The sequence below is a fragment of the Heterodontus francisci genome, chromosome 14, assembly GCF_036365525.1.
Source record: "Heterodontus francisci isolate sHetFra1 chromosome 14, sHetFra1.hap1, whole genome shotgun sequence".
Lineage (NCBI taxonomy): Eukaryota > Metazoa > Chordata > Chondrichthyes > Heterodontiformes > Heterodontidae > Heterodontus > Heterodontus francisci.
The window spans coordinates 42,415,674-42,431,614 of NC_090384.1; the positions used below are offsets into that span (position 1 = coordinate 42,415,674).

The following is a 15,941-nucleotide window of genomic DNA, read 5'->3' on the forward strand; positions in this document are numbered from 1 at the left end:
ATTTCTAATTTCTGGGTGCTCCCCAATGGAATCCTCATGTGATGTCAGGGTAGATACGGGGTCATCATAGGAATGGTCTGTTGGAGCAATTTGGTGTTGACCCAGGAACAGAGGTTAATAACTGGAGGACTGAAGACGTGAACTGTATGAAATTTTTTTTTAACAAACAGAACCTTTGGTTCTGAAGTTATGTGCGTCCTCACATTGTGTTTTGCAGCTGACTGCTACAGCAAGCTCCTTGGCGTAAGCACTGAGAATGGAATGAAGGCTCTGGATGATCATCTCGCTGCGCGGAGTTATATTGGTGGCTTCACATTTTCACAAGCTGATGTGGAAATATTCCGGTCGCTGCCAAAACCACCTCTTGATCAGTACTTCCACGTGGTGCGGTGGTACAGGCACATTGCAGCAATTTGGGATTGCACCCAAGATGATGCCAAGACCTGTAAACTCCACACATGTGAGTAGTGAACACCCGGGTGGGTGTTCACAGGGAGCATCTGTGCAACCATAGACAGTACGTGCATGCTGGTTTGTTGCCATGATTTTATAAAGCATTGCATTTAAAAATTTTATTTAATCATTCTCTGGATATGGGTATCATTGGCAAAACAAGCATTTATTGCCTTTCCCTAGTTGCCCTTGAAAAGATGGGGGTGAGCCGCATCCTTGAACCGCTGTGGTCCATGTGGTGAAAGTACTCCCACGATGCTGTCAGGTACAGTGTTCCAGGATTTTCACCCAGCAATGATGAAACAATGGCGATATGTGTCCAAGTCAGAATGATGTGTGGCTTGGAGGTGATGGTGTTCCCATGTGCCTGCTGCACATGATGGTAGAGAGTTTGGGAGATACTGTCGAAGAAATCTTGGTGAATTGCTGCAGTGCATCTCTGAGATGGTATATACGGAAGCCAGGGTGCACTAGTAGTGGAGGGAATTCATGTTTAAAGTGGTAGATGGGGTGCCGATCAGGCAGACTGCTTTGTCCTGAATGGTGTCAAGTGTCTTGAGTGTTGGAACTGCAGCAATACAGGGAAGTGGACATGCCTCGTTGGTGATGAAAAAGCTTTGGGGGAGTTAGGAGGTGAGTCACTCACCGCAGAATACCTAGCCTCTGACCTGTTCTTCAGCCACAGTATTTATATGGCTGGTCCAGTTAAATTTCTGGTTAATGGTGGCATCCACCCCGCCCCCCCCCCACCCCCCAGGATGTTGATGGTGGTGACATCAGTGATGGTAATGCCATTGAATGTTAAGGGGAGGTGGTTAGATTGTCTTGTTGGCAATGGTCATCACTTGGCACTTGTGTACCACATATGTTACTTCTACTTATCAGCCCAAGCTTGGATTTTGTCCAGATTTTTCTGCATGTGGGCACAGACTGCTGCATTATCTAAGGAATTGCAAATGGAACGGAACACTGCAATCACCAATGAACATCCCCATTCTGTCCTTATGATGGAGGGAAGGTCATTGATGAAGCTGCTGAAGATGATTGGGCCTTGGCACTGCCCTGAGGAACTCCTGCAACAATGTCCTAGGGTTGAAGTGATTAAAGAACCACAACTCATGCAAGATATGATTCCAGCCAGTGAAGAGTTTTCCCCCTCATCCCCAGTTTTACTAGGGCTTCTTGGTACCACACTCGGTTAAGCCTGCCTTGATATCAAGGACAGTCAATCTCCCCTTACCTCTGAAATTCAGCACTCTAGTCCATGTTTTTATCAAGGCTGTAATGAGGTTTGGAACTGAGTGGTCCTGTCAGAACCTAAACTGAACATCAGTGAGCAGGTTATTGGTGAATAAGTGCGGCTTGATAGCACTGTCAATGACCCCTTCCATCACTTTGATAGTAAGCTGATGGGTGGTATTTGGGTGTTTTGGATTTGTCCTTTTTTTTTGTGGGCAGGATATATCTGGGCAATTTTCATATTTTCTGGCTAGATGCCAGCGTTGTAGCTGTACTGGAATAGCTTTGCTTGAAGCACGGCTAGCTCTGGAACACAAATCTTCAGCGCTATAGTTTAGACGTTCTTGGAGCCTGTAGCCTTTGCCGTAGCGAGTGCACTCAGCTCTTTCTTGATATCCCATGGAGTGAATTGAATTGGCTGGAGTTTGGCATCTGTGGTGGGGGCCTCAGGACAAGGTCAAGATGGATCATTCACTTGGCACATCTGGCTGAAGATGGTTGTAAACGCTTAAGCCTTGTATTTTGCCATCGCATGCTGGACTTGGCCATCTTTAAGGATGAGGATGTTCGTGGAGCCTCCTGTTCCTCCCCCTCCTCCTCCCTTTAGTTGTTTAATTGGCCATGACCATTTGCGACTGGATGTGGCAGGACTGCAGAGTGTTAATCTGATTCGTTGGCTGTGGGATTCTGTTTCCACTGTTTAGCATGCATGTAGTCCTGTGTTGTAGTTTCAAGCGATTCAACTGTAGGTCCCATTCCAACTGAGCACTGCATTTTGTTTTCACCTGATGCCTTTGTATTTACCTTTTATGGCAAAAGTAACTGGATAGCAGCAGAAGCAGAGATGCTGGCATTGCTGCCCTGCCACAATAACTTGGGAAATGTAAGGCTCTTCGCAATATCCCCACCATTGAATAAGTCAGATGGTCTGACACTTACTAGGGATTGAGCATGGGACTTTTTTGGCTATGTGGCTCAGTCATTAAACACAACCACTGGAGCAGCTTTCTCTGTAGTTTTTCAACATAGAAACGCTATTGTACCAGTGAAATGTACAAAACATGTATAGCAATTGATAGCTAGATTTTAGCGTGTTAAAGGCTGTGATGGTAGTATTAATGTAAGTATGTTAATGATCAAATGTCACTTTATATCTGACCACTAAACAACTTCTCTTGATCGACACACCTTGGTTCACATGATGGGAATGACTCAAGATTTCTTTTCTACCTTAATAAATTCTACCAGAAGAGCAATTTGTGTGAGTGTTGTGTTCTTCTGAATGAGCAGCTCTGTGGTGCACTGTCAGACTAGTCTCCAGCAAGTAATTATTTGAAAATTAGACTCTAATCCATTGTACTGCAGCTAAGGATGAATGAGCAACAAACCCTCATCATATGGACCTGTAACTATTAACTGTTCTTTTTTTCAGCCAAAATGAAAAGAATCCAACCACCATGGTCCCCGCCATCAGAAACGAAACAACCCGAGCTACGGCTATACAACAGTTTGACACGTAGTAAGGTCAGTGTTAATAAAGGGGTAGGGCAATATTACAATCTTAGACAAAATAAAGTTGCTCCTGATGATCAAGAGCAGTGTAAGTCTGGCATGCAATTGAATTATAGAACGGTTTCAGCACAGAAGGAGCCATTCGGCTCTTCATGTTCATGCCTTCTCTCTGCAAGAGCAACTCAGCTAGTCCCACTCTCCTGCCCTTTCCCTGTAGCCCTGCAAATTTTTTCTCTTCAGATAATTATCCAATTTTCATTTGAAAGCCATGATTGAATATGCCTCCACCCCAGTCTCAGGCAGTGCATTCCAGATCCTAACCACGCACTGTATAAATAAAAAAGCTTTTCCTCATGCCGCCTTTGGTTCTTTTGCCATTTACCTTTAAATCAGTGTCCTTTGGTTCTCGACCCTTTCGCCAATGGGAACAGTTTCTCCTCAACTACTCTGCCCAGACCCTCATGATTTTGAACACCTTTCTCAAATCTTCTCTCAACCTTCTCTGAGAACAGCTCCAGTTTCTCCAATATAACCATGGCACTGAAGTCTCTCATCCCTGGGACCATTCTTATAAACCATTTCTGCACCTCTCCAATGCCTTCACATCCTTCCTAAAGTCTGTTGCCCAGAACTGGACACAATACTCCAGTTGAGGCCAAACCAGCCTTTTATAAAGGTTCGCCATAACTTTCTTGCTTTTGTACACCATGTCTCTCTTTATAAAGCCCAGGATCCAGATGAAAAGTCATCAACCTGAAACATTGACTCTGTTTCTCTCTCCACAGATGCTGCCAGACCTGCTGAGTATTTCTAGCACTTTCTGTTTTTATTTCAGGATCCCATAGGCCTTATTAACCACTTTCTCAACCTGCCCTGCCACCTTCAACGATTTGTGCACATACAACCCCAGGTCCCTCTGCTCCTGTACCCTTTATAGAATTGTACCCTTTATTTTGTATTGTCTTTCCTCATTCTTCCTACCAAAATGTATCACTTCACACTTTTCTGCATTAAATTTCATCTACCACGTGTCTGCCCATTCCACCAGCCTGTCTGTGTCCTCTTGAAGTCTATCACTGTCTTCCTCACGGTTCACAATGCTTCCAAGTTTTGTGTCATCTGCAAATTTTGAAATTGTGCCCTGCACACCTGAGTCTAGGTCATTAATATAGATCAAGTAAAGTAGTGGTCCTAGTACCGACCCCTGGAGAACACCTCTGTATACCTTCTTCCAGTCCGCAAAACAACCATTCACACTACACTCTGTTTCCTGTCACTCGGCCAACTTTGTATCAATGCTGTCACTTTCCCTTTTATTCCGTGGGCTTTGACTTTGTTGACAAGCTTATTATGTGACACTTTATCGAATGCCTTTTGGAAGTCCATGTACACCACGTCAACAACATTACCCTCATCAACCCTCTCTGTTACCTCATCAAGCTAGTTAAACACAATTTGCCTTTAACAAATCCGTACTGGCTTTTCCTAGTTAATCCACAGTTGTCCAAGTGGTTGTTAATTTTGTCCTGGATTATTGTTTCTAAAGGCTTTCCCACCACTGAGGCCTGTAGTTGCTAGGTTTATCCTTACACCCCTTTTTGAATAAGGATGTAATATTTGCAATTCTCCAGTCCTCTTGCAGCACCCCAATAGCTAAGGAGGATAATAAGGTCACACAGCAACTTTGCCTCATGTTGATTGTCGTCCCTTGAAATAAATAATTCTTGTGCTAAGCCGTCGATTAACAACGTCACCTGCTCCAAGGAGCCTGATGCCTTAAAACTGGCTATAGACGTTTGAATTAAGCAATCTGCGTTTAGTACCCAGTAGTTGTTTGAATGAAACAGTCAGTAAAATTAGTGCCCAATAGATTCCCACATTGAGCTGTGAGACTAAGAACCGTTTGAGTAAATTGCCACACTGTGAGAGAAATGTGGAGCTGATCTATACTACAGAAAAAATACAAGTGGCAAGTTTCAGAAATATACAGCAGATGGGCCAGTAGCTACAGAGAGGAGAATCCTTACACTGTCTTTTTTTCTTTTCAGATGCTGATGTATGATAGTGTATTTCCAGTGTTTTCTGTTCAGTGCTGCTTTTTTATTGTCTACTTGTAAATGTACCTGCGGTCAGAGAACAAAAACTGCTTAGTAACATAATGAGCAGATTAAAATATTGTAATTATTGAGGACCCAACAGACAAACTATACATCAGGCAGCTCCAGAGAGGACTGAAAGCTGCCATGTGACTGAATATTTCTATTATTGAGCTTCCTTCTCAAAGCCATAACTATAATATCGTTTTAAAACATATTCTCCGCTCCTCTTTTGAAGATACTGCTTCATGCTGGTCCACAGTTCCACAACACCAGGTGTCTCATGCGAGTTGCTATTTTTCATACATTAAACATAGACAGTGATTGTTAACACACCTGAGCCCAGTCCTGACGTCCATATGCATAATTTGCTGGAGGAGATACTGGACAGGATAAATAGCAGCAAATCTGCCTAATTTTCAGTCTCCCCCTTACCCCACCGCCAGACCAGATTTTCCATTAACATCAACTAAATTTAACACAACCTGAAAATTGGGATTTCTGGTCCATAAGGCTCACAACGAACTAGAGGAGCAGGCTCCACAAATATCCCCATCTTTAATGGTGGCGGAGCCCAGAATATCAGTCGAAAAGACTAGGCTGAAGTATTTGCACCCATCTTCAGCCAGAAGTGCCCAATGAATGATGAATCTTGGCCTCGTTCTGAGGTCCCCAACATCACTGATGCCAGTCTTCAGCTAATTCGATTCACTCCACCATGATATCAAGAAACGCTAAGGGAACTGAATACAGCATAGGCTCTGGGCTCTAACAACATCCTGTCTGTTGTACTGAAGACTTGTGGTCCAAAACCAGCCACGCTCCCTAACTAATCTACTAATCAACTAATCTACACACTGGCATCTACCCGACAATATGGAACATTGCCCATGTATGTCCTGTCCACAAAAAGCAGGACAAATCCAATCCAGCCAATTACTGCCCCAACAATCTACTCTCAATCATCAGCAAAGTAATGGAAGCTGTTGTTTACAGAGCTATCAAGCAACACATGCTCAGCACCGTTACTCAGTTTGGGTTCCGCCAACAGCACTGGGCTCCAGACCTCCTTACAGCCTTGGTCCAAACATGGGCAAAAGAGCTGAATTTCAGAGGTGAGAGTGACTGCCCTTGACATCAAGGCAGCATTTGACCGTGTGTGGCATCAAAGAGCCCTAGCAAAATTGAAATCAATGGGAATAAGGGAAAACTCTCCACTGGTTGGAGTAAAACCTAACACAAAGGAAAGTGGTTGTGGTTGTTGGCCAATCATCTCAGTCCCAGCACTTAACTGCTGGAGTTCCTCAGGGCAATGTCCTAGGCCCAACCATCTTCAGCTGCTTCATCAATGACCTTCCCTCCATCATATGGCCAGAAGTGGGGATGTTCGCTAATGATTGCGCAATGTTCAGTACCATTCGCAACCCCTCAGATACTGAAGCAATCCATGTGTGCATGCAGCAAGAACTAGAAAATGTTCAGGATTGGGCTGATAAGTGGCCAGTAACATTCGTACCACACAGGTGCTAGCCAATGATGACCTCCAACAAGAGAGAATCTAACCATCTCCCCTTGATGTTTGCTGAATCCCCCACCATCAACATCCTGGGGGTTACAATTGATCAGAAACAAACTGGACCAGCCATATAAATACTGTGGCTACAAGAGCAGATCAGAGGCTGGAAATTCTCCGGTGTGTAACTCCTCTCCTGACTCCCCAAAGCCTATCCCTCATCAAGTGTGTTGGAATGCTGTCCTTGCCTGGATGAGTGCAGCTGCAACAACAGTCAAGAAGATCAACGCCATCCAGGACAAAGCTTGATTGCTATCCCATCCACCACCTTAAACATTCATTCCTTCCACCACCAGCATACAGTGGCAGCAGTTTGTACCATCTACAAGATGCACTGCAGCAACACGCCAAGGCTCTATTGACAGCACCTTCCATACCCGTGATCTCTACCACCTAGAAGGATGAGAGCAGCAGACACATGGAAACAGCATCACCTGCAAGTTCCCCTCCAAGCCACACGCCATCCTGAATTGGAACTATATTGGCATTCCTTCACTGTCGCTGGATCAAAAACCTGGAACTCCCTCTCAAACAGCACTGTGGGTATACCTACACCATATGGACTGTAGTGGTTCAAGAAGGCAGCTCACCACCACCTTCTAAAGGGCAATTGGGGATGGGCAACAAATACTGGCTTTGCCAGCGACACTCACATCGCTGGGACGCATAAAACAAAAAAAACCTCACCAGGTACATTTACCCACTTGGTTTTTGGGGGAGCTAGTAAAATGATTTTTTTTAAAAATCTGATCGATTGATAGGAGCTTCAGTTAATCCGATTTCACTCCACCTGATATCAAGAAACGGATGAAAGCACTGGATACTATAAAAGCTATGGGTCCTGACAACATCCTGGCTGTAGTACTGAAGGCTTGTGCTCCAGAACTAGCCGTGCCCCTAGCCAAGCTGTTCCAGTACAGCTATAACACTGGCATCTACCCGGGTATGTGGAAAATTGCCCAGGCATATCTGGTGCACAAAAAGGACAAATCCAACCGGCCAATACCGCCCCATCAGTTGACACAATCACCATCAAAGTGATGGAAAGGGTCGTCAACAGTGCTATCAAGTGGCACTTGCTCAGCAATAACCTGTTTACTGACACTCAGTTTGGGTTCCACCAGGGCCACATCAAAAAGTGTGATGGAATGCTCTCCTCATTACAGCCTTTATCCAAACATGGACAAAAGAGCTGAACTCTGGAGGTTAGGAGAGAGAGACTGCTCTTGACATCAAGGCAGCATTTGACCGAGTATGGCATCAAGGAGCCCTTGCAAAACTGGAGTCAATTGGAATTGGGGAAAATGATCCGCTGGTTGGAGTCATACCTAGCACAAAGGAAGATGGTTATGGTTGTTGGAGGTCAATCATCTCAGTCACAGGACATCACTGCAGGAGTTCCTCAGGGTAGTGTCCTAGGCCCAACCATCTTCAGCTGCTTCATCAATGACCTTCCTTCAATCATAAGGTTAGAAGTGGGGATGTTCATTGATGATTGCACAATGCTTAGCACCGTTCGCAACTCCTCAGATACTGAAGGGGCCACGTCCAGATGCAGCAAGATCTGGACAACATCCAATCTTGGGCTGATAAGTGGCAAATAACAGTCACGTCACACAAATGCCAGGCAATGACCATCTCCAACAAGAGAGAATCTAACCATCTCCCCTTGACGTTCAATGGCATTACCATCGCTGAATCCTCCACTATCATCTTCCTGGGGGGTTACCATTGAGCAGAAACTGAACTGGACAAGCCGCATAAATGCTGTGGCTACAAGAGCAGATCAGAGGCTGGGGATTCTGCAGCGAGTAACTCACTTCCTGATTCCCCAGTGCTTTTCCACCATCTACAAGGCACAAATCAGGAGTGTGATGGAATACTCTCCACTTGCCTGGAAGAATGCAGCTCCAACAAGAAGCTTGACACCATCGAGGACAAAGCAGCCCGCTTGATCAGTACCCCATCCACACTGACACACAGTGGTAGCAGTATGTACCATCTACAAGATGCACTGCAGCGACTCAGCAAGGCTCCTTCGACAGTACTTTCCTAACATGTGACCTCTACTACCTAGAAGGACAAGAGCAACAGAAGCAAAAGAACACCATCACCTGCAAGTTCCCATCCAAGCCACACACCATCTTGACTTGGAATTACATCACCGTTCCTTCACTGTCACTGGCTTAAAATCCTGGAACTCCCTTCCTAACAGCACAGTGGGTGTGCCTACCCCACATGGACTGCAGCAGTTTAAGAAGACAGCTCACCACCACCTCCTCAAGGGCAATTAGGAATGGGCAATAAATGCTGGCCTAGCCACCGACACCCACGTCCCACAAATGAATTTTTTTTTTTTTAAAACAGCTGCCAGCTTTTTGAATCACTCACTGTACATGCGCTGGTAAATGAATTTCTATTGGCGTATGGACTGAGCCACAGAATCCAAAATCAAAAGTGGATGGATAAGCTTAAAAGAAATCCTCCTTCTGGAGCTTTCTTAAAAATTATTACACATTTTAATATTTTTTTTTTCTTGGCATGTAGATGGTACTGACAGGGCAGTTATTTAGTACCCAACCCTAGTTGCCCTGACAGTAGACTGCGTAGGAGTGGGAGGTTCCCTTCACTGAAGGAAATTAGTGCAGTTGGATTTTTATACTCATCGCTTGATAATATGTAATCTTTTATTGTGATTTCCTAATCCTACCCTACAAATTATCAGATTTATTTACTTTCAATACTTGCCTTGGTGGGCACCTCACAACCTCTAGTTTGCTAGCACAGTACCATTATTATCAGGCTACTGTACCCAACTTCTAAAATATAAAATAAATGCAGGTTGCATGCAGCTCTTTATGTATCATGGGCAATGATTGTGAAACATTCTGTAGAAATTGGTAATCTAGGAATATTTAGAGTCTCTAGCAGACTGTGATAATGGTAACTGTAATACTCCAGCCTCTGGAAACAATTGTAGTTATAGCCTCCGTGGTGGTCCACAGTGGGAAGGAGGCACCATAGCTCACTTTGGGGACTGCACCTGGCTATCTTCACTTCTGTCTATAAAATATTTTCAAGAGCAGCTCCCTTCTATCCTGTTCTTTACAGCCCAGCATTTGTTTATTTCTATTCAATTCCTGGCACCCTCTCTGCCCGATGGGATATCTTTCACATTGTTCACGCGTTTTATTTCGTATTTTGGTTGGAAAATAGGAAAATTTGTCAATCACATGATCACCTTATACACAAATCTATATGGGAATGGTATTTTATTTAATACAGCAGCTATTGTTAGCGAAAGCACTTTTGTTTCTAAGCCTCTTTACATATTTGTCTTTGTCAGGAGATTTTTCGTCCTCAGAATGGGAAACGTGTGTTGTGGTATTGCTGTGGGCCCACTGTTTATGATGCTTCACACATGGGACATGCCAGGTAATCTGCCACATGACTCATTATTCTACTGCTTGCTCTGCGAACTCTTCAGCTCATTTTTATTTCCTTCCATAAACTCTTCTTCTGAACTTATTGTTAGTGTAGTATGACTTGTAATTGTAAATGATAGGGATCCTGCTCCTGATTGCTCTCCAATGACTCCTGCTATAAAGTGATGAATGTGGACAGTTACATCGGGACAGGATAAAGCTTGGTTGTGATGCCTGCTACTGGGGGGGAAAATAGCTTTTAAAAAAAAAAAAAATTTCTTGTTCCATATACACAGTCATGAACAGTGCATGGGTTTCAACAGTTAGTAATAATTCTTATGACCTCAGTGAGACAGTTAACGTTAAAATATGAGATATGAACCCCCAGACCAATTTTAAGAATTACACGACAAGATTTCACGTTTTAAGTCTCTAATTATAAAATCGAAACTAAAAGAAATATATATTAACTAAATAGTACTTCATAAGTAGCTGATACTTTCAATTACAAAGAAAGGCATTTTCTTTACTTATTAAAACTCTTGAAAACCTCACACCACACCTATATGTTACACAGTTCACCTTGATGACGAAATCTTTGCAGTTAAATGTTCCATGCTCCTCCCAGTTGCAATGGATTGGATTTCCCAGAACTTTCTTAAAGTCAGTGTCCACTTTCCTCACTTCTCTGAACACTTTTGACCTGGACGTCTGTGAATAAGGCAATTCCTAGTGATCCTGTTGTTTTTTTACTTCCCTATAAACTTCAGTTTTGATAACGGGTTCACGTCTTTGCAGCATTTCGCTGTATCAGGCTTCCGAGAGCAGGTGTCCCCTCTCCCCCTCTCTCCTTTGAGGCTGCCTCAGCTGGTCGTCTTCATTACAGCCTGCTCTGAAGCTGCAGCTGCTGGTCTCCTTTCTTAAAGCCTGCTCTAAGACTGTGACTGTTGGTCTTCTTTATAGCCTGTCTGCCTTCAGAAAATCTGTTGAATTTATCTGGATTCAAAAGTCAATAACTCATTGTCCTTTTCCAATATGCAAAGTCCACAAGTCTGGATACAGCAGAATCACCCGGGCTTTCCGTTGTTTCCAGGTGTTAGCAGCTGTATTGATTCTGAGGAAGTAAGTGACTCCTTATTTACAATCTGAAAGTCTGGGAGGATGAAACCCATTATTCCCCAGGTGTTGTACTCCTGCAGTCTCTGCTTTTCAAAAAAATGCCTTTGATCTGGGATCTTTGTTGCCTTGGTAATCGAGATTCCTGTTATGTCTTTCAGCAGAGTGGATGTGAGGTCACATGACTTCTCTGATTCCATCTTAAACTACATTAAAAATCTCAGTTTTTAAAACATAATCATTTAACAAAATCCAGCATTCATAACATAGTAAATAGAAATGTGCACAGAGAGGCAATGATGTTCCCTCATACTCATTAGCTGTCCAATGTCATAGTTCCTCTGTGATTTTTGGCATCACTACTATCATTACCCTGCCAGTGTCCAGGACAGCATTAACAAACCTGATGTGACCGACAGGGGCACGCCATCAGCTGGTATTAACACCTGGTGTGTCCCACCACAGTATGCTGTCAGGTGCTCTTCATTTTGTGAGGCTTCTGCCGGTAAATGCATGGCCTGTTGGGCATTGAATCATACAGAATAATGAAGCCCCAGGTTCAATCACCGAATAATTGCTGAATTAGCTGATCTGGACTTGTGATGGAGGTGTTCTACAGTTGGTTTTGGTGTCATCAGGCAAGAGAGTTGGGAGAAATCAGCCAGGGAGTGCTCTCCAATGACTCCTGCTGGAAAGTGCTGAGTGTGGATATTTGCATGAGGGCAGGATCAAACTTGATTGTGATGCTTGCTATGGAGAAGTAGCCTTTTTTAAAAAAAAAACAGCAATCTTATGTGAGCCTCCAACCCATGATATCACCCAGACTGTTGTTATAACTTCCCAGGCCATGCTATGTCTGGCACTGGCACAGCCTGTTGTTTGTCACCTCAGAGCTGAAAATTTTAGCCATTTCCTGTTTCCCTTTGCAGGTCCTATATCTCCTTCGACATCCTGCGACGTATTCTAATGAACTACTTCAAATATGATGTGTTCTACTGTATGAACATCACAGATGTGGATGACAAGGTATGGAAGTGTTTTCACCTCGCTTAGTGTCTGCCCTTCAACAATAACAACGCCTTATTGCATTTCATCAATAAGGTGTGTTCTGCTTCACAGTTTGCCAAAGCCCAAGTTCTCTTTCCACAATGATGCCACGAGACAGGACTGCCCCAGCATTGCCACTTCATTGCTGCCAAAGCTCAGGGCTGTCCCCCACTGCAGCTCTCTCAATCCACTGTACTAAATGCCAGATACTTGCCTTGAACTACTGCATTTTGTGTACTACCTAGTTGTGTATTCTCAGCTTCAAATCATGGTGAATGATAAAAATGAAATAGATAAAAACATATGTAAAATCAAGTTCGTTGTTTTCACAAAATAAGGTATAGATTCATGGAATTTGATCCTCAAAGCTCCAGGAAAGATCCCTCAATACATTTTAATTAAAAAGAGAGATTTTTTTGGTCACTGTAAATCACTGGCTCTGATATAGTCCCCTAAATGGCATAACTCCCCCTCCTCCCCCCCCCCCCCACCCCCCAACCATTGTTATAAAATAGTGTTTCCTCTGATTATTTATGAACAACACCACATCAAATCTTCTATTAGGTTTGCTTAGTATATATGCAATTTCAAATTGCTCAATACAAATTAGCATTGAAATTGTGCACAAAGTAGTTCATCATTGAAATGGAGAGGAAATATTAAATTCTTTCAAACTGAACTCTGGTGGTTGATGAGAGGGCAGAAGGCTTGAATAATTACTCAGGAATCAACAGGCAAGTTGCAGATTGCCTGTGCCCTCATGCATGATCCAGCAGCTCTGGATCTGTAGCAATGGTTAACTCTATTTAAGCCATGGACAAAGTTCAAGGGGTAGCACAGTTTGGAATGGCACCAGGTGCAGTAGAAATAGTTTGTGAAACTTCACCAACACCATCTAGAGGAGGGTTCCATAGGTAGGAAAAAGATTGTGTGAAACTTTGCTTTGGGATTCTGTGCAGAATTTACAGATTGTGGCAGAGGTGAGCTAAGACTGACTGCCCTTGACAAGAAGGCAGCATTTGACTGAATATAGCATCAAGGAACCCTAGCAAAACTGGAGTCAATGGGAATTGGGGGAAAACTCTCCACTGGTTCGAGTCATACCAAGCACAAAGGAAGATGGTTGTGCTTGTTGGAGGTCAGTCATCTCTGCCCACTTGCTTGGATTGGTGCAGCTCCAACAACACTCAAGAAGCTCAACATGATTAGATTAGATTAGAGATACAGCACTGAAACAGGCCTTTCGGCCCACCGAGTCTGTGCTGACCATCAACCACCCATTTATACTAATCCTACACTAATCCCATATTCCTACCAAACATCCCCACCTGTCCCTATATTTCCCTACCACCTACCTATACTAGTGACAATTTATAATGGCCAATTTACCTACCAACCTGCAAGTCTTTTGGCTTGTGGGAGGAAACCGGAGCACCCGGAGGAAACCCACGCAGACACAGGGAGAACTTGCAAACTCCACACAGGCAGTACCCAGAATGGAACCCGGGTCCCTGGAGCTGTGAGGCTGCGGTGCTAACCACTGCGCCACTGTGCCGCCCATTTTTTTTATAAATTAGGACAATGATCCAGGACAATGCAGCCTGCTTGATTGGCACCTCATCCACCACCTTGAACATTCTCTTCCTTCACTACCGACACACAGTGGCAGCAGCATTCACCATCTACAAGATGCACTGTAGCAACTCACCAAGGCTCCTTCTATAGAACCTTCCAAACCCATGACCTCTACCACCTAGAAGAACAAGGGCAGCAGAAGCACGGGAACACCCCCACCTGCAAGTTCCCCTCCAAGCCACACACCATCCTGACTTGGAACTGTATCGTTGTTCCTTCACTGTCATTAGGTCAAAGTCCTGGAACTCCCTTCCTAACAGCACTGTTGATGTTTCTATACCCCAAGGACTGCAGTGGTTCAAGAAGGCAGCTCACCACCTTCTCAAGGGCAATTAGGGAAATGGCAATAAATGCTGGCCTAGCCAGCGACACCCACATCCCACAAACGAATAAAAAAGATTCTGCAGAAACTCTTGTTTTCCTGGTGTAAACATAAAGATCTGGAGAAGGCATGACTGCTGTGTGCTGTTTCAGCTGGAAACTCACAGAGGGCCAAAGGCTGCCCACAGTTATTTTGGAGATCTACACTGAGCCTGTCACCTCCAGATATGCACCTTTCTATCTGCTGATTTGAATGCCTGGTGCTCATCTGAGTATCTGAGAACACTTCTGTCACTGTGAGGGCACTACCTCCAGTCTGTGGTTATATTTTCATTTCAGTAGCTAATATCAATGTATTTCGCTGGTGTATAGATGACAACCCTGCATCCGCTCATACGTAGGAAGGAACAATCTTTGCAGCATTTTACAGTCACAGTTGCATGTTCACTGACTTTAGTTTTTTTATCTCCAAGTATGTATGCAGACATTGTTTGTAGTTGATCTCCTCTCACCTTCCCTCCTGCATGTCTCTCCAGATGTATATCTATATACCAAGATTTTCTGAGTGCCTCTGTAAATTAGCTTAGAGGATTGATGTTTCCCACAAATATCAGAGTTGCAACTATACTGTGAGTGTGGTCGCACAATGCACATAGTTGGTTGGTTACTACTTCCATGGTAGATGAGAGTCCATATTGTCTGTGTCTCTGTCTCTTGTGATGATCCTTTCACTTCTGCACTCATGTGCTGAGCTCTCTGCGCAGTGTTTCTCCATAATACTGTGTGTTCTAATGTAGTTGCTATCACTTTTGCGCAGATTATCAAGCGAGCCCGACAGAATCATCTGTTTGAGCAGTACAGAGAGAAAAATCTGCCTCCTATACAACTTCTACAAGACATCAGAACTGCTCTGAAGGTAAAGGTGTGATATTGAAGTTGCCTTTTGTCACACAATCTCTGTCATGAAAAATGACTGTCACTGCAGTTTTACTGTTTTTTTGAGGTACTTCACACTACAGTCTAAGTGGAAAAGCAATTTTGTTCCCCAGAATTCTCTCTTTGTAGCTGTATTCTTGTCAATTCCAGAGGGGGCACACTGCTTCCGGACCAAAACGAATATCAGGCACCCTGGTATTAACCCTCTGCTGTCTATGGTATAGTCTAGGAGCAACAAGACACTATGAATAGATTGTTTGTCCAATTTCTATTTATCCCTCACTTGGTGAGGATCCTCGTGCCAACCTTTGAGATTATGAACATTATAGTATGTTGACTCAGCAGCATTCTATGCCACTGGATCATTTGATTTGATTTGCTTTCTTCTCTCTAATGAATGTACTAACTCCTGTTGGGTAGTTTCATGATGTTGCTTACTTTGTAGTACTTTGCCCAATTTGCATGGAACTTTGACACTCACTGTTTGTGATCCTTGTGTGAGTCTAAAGTGTGATTGCCATCAAAATATTCAACTGTGGAGGGGCAGTTGATTACGATTCTGTTCTTCAACATACAGAAATACACACT

At 43.7% G+C, this 15,941-nt stretch overlaps 1 protein-coding gene across 3 annotated transcripts in view; it reads left to right on the forward strand.

Moving 5' to 3' along the window:
• The window catches only part of cars1 (cysteinyl-tRNA synthetase 1), a 103,955-nt gene that overhangs the window by 9,151 nt on the left and 78,863 nt on the right, over positions 1–15,941 (forward strand). For 2 of the 3 annotated variants that reach the window (XM_068046074.1, XM_068046075.1), the window contains exons 2-5: positions 3,125–3,216; positions 10,220–10,308; positions 12,344–12,440; positions 15,235–15,333. In XM_068046074.1, the coding sequence (XP_067902175.1) occupies positions 3,125–3,216; positions 10,220–10,308; positions 12,344–12,440; positions 15,235–15,333 (377 nt within the window). Of the gene's footprint in view, positions 1–217; positions 461–3,124; positions 3,217–10,219; positions 10,309–12,343; positions 12,441–15,234; positions 15,334–15,941 lie in introns of all 3 variants that reach the window. The other variant, XM_068046073.1, reaches the window with a different exon arrangement.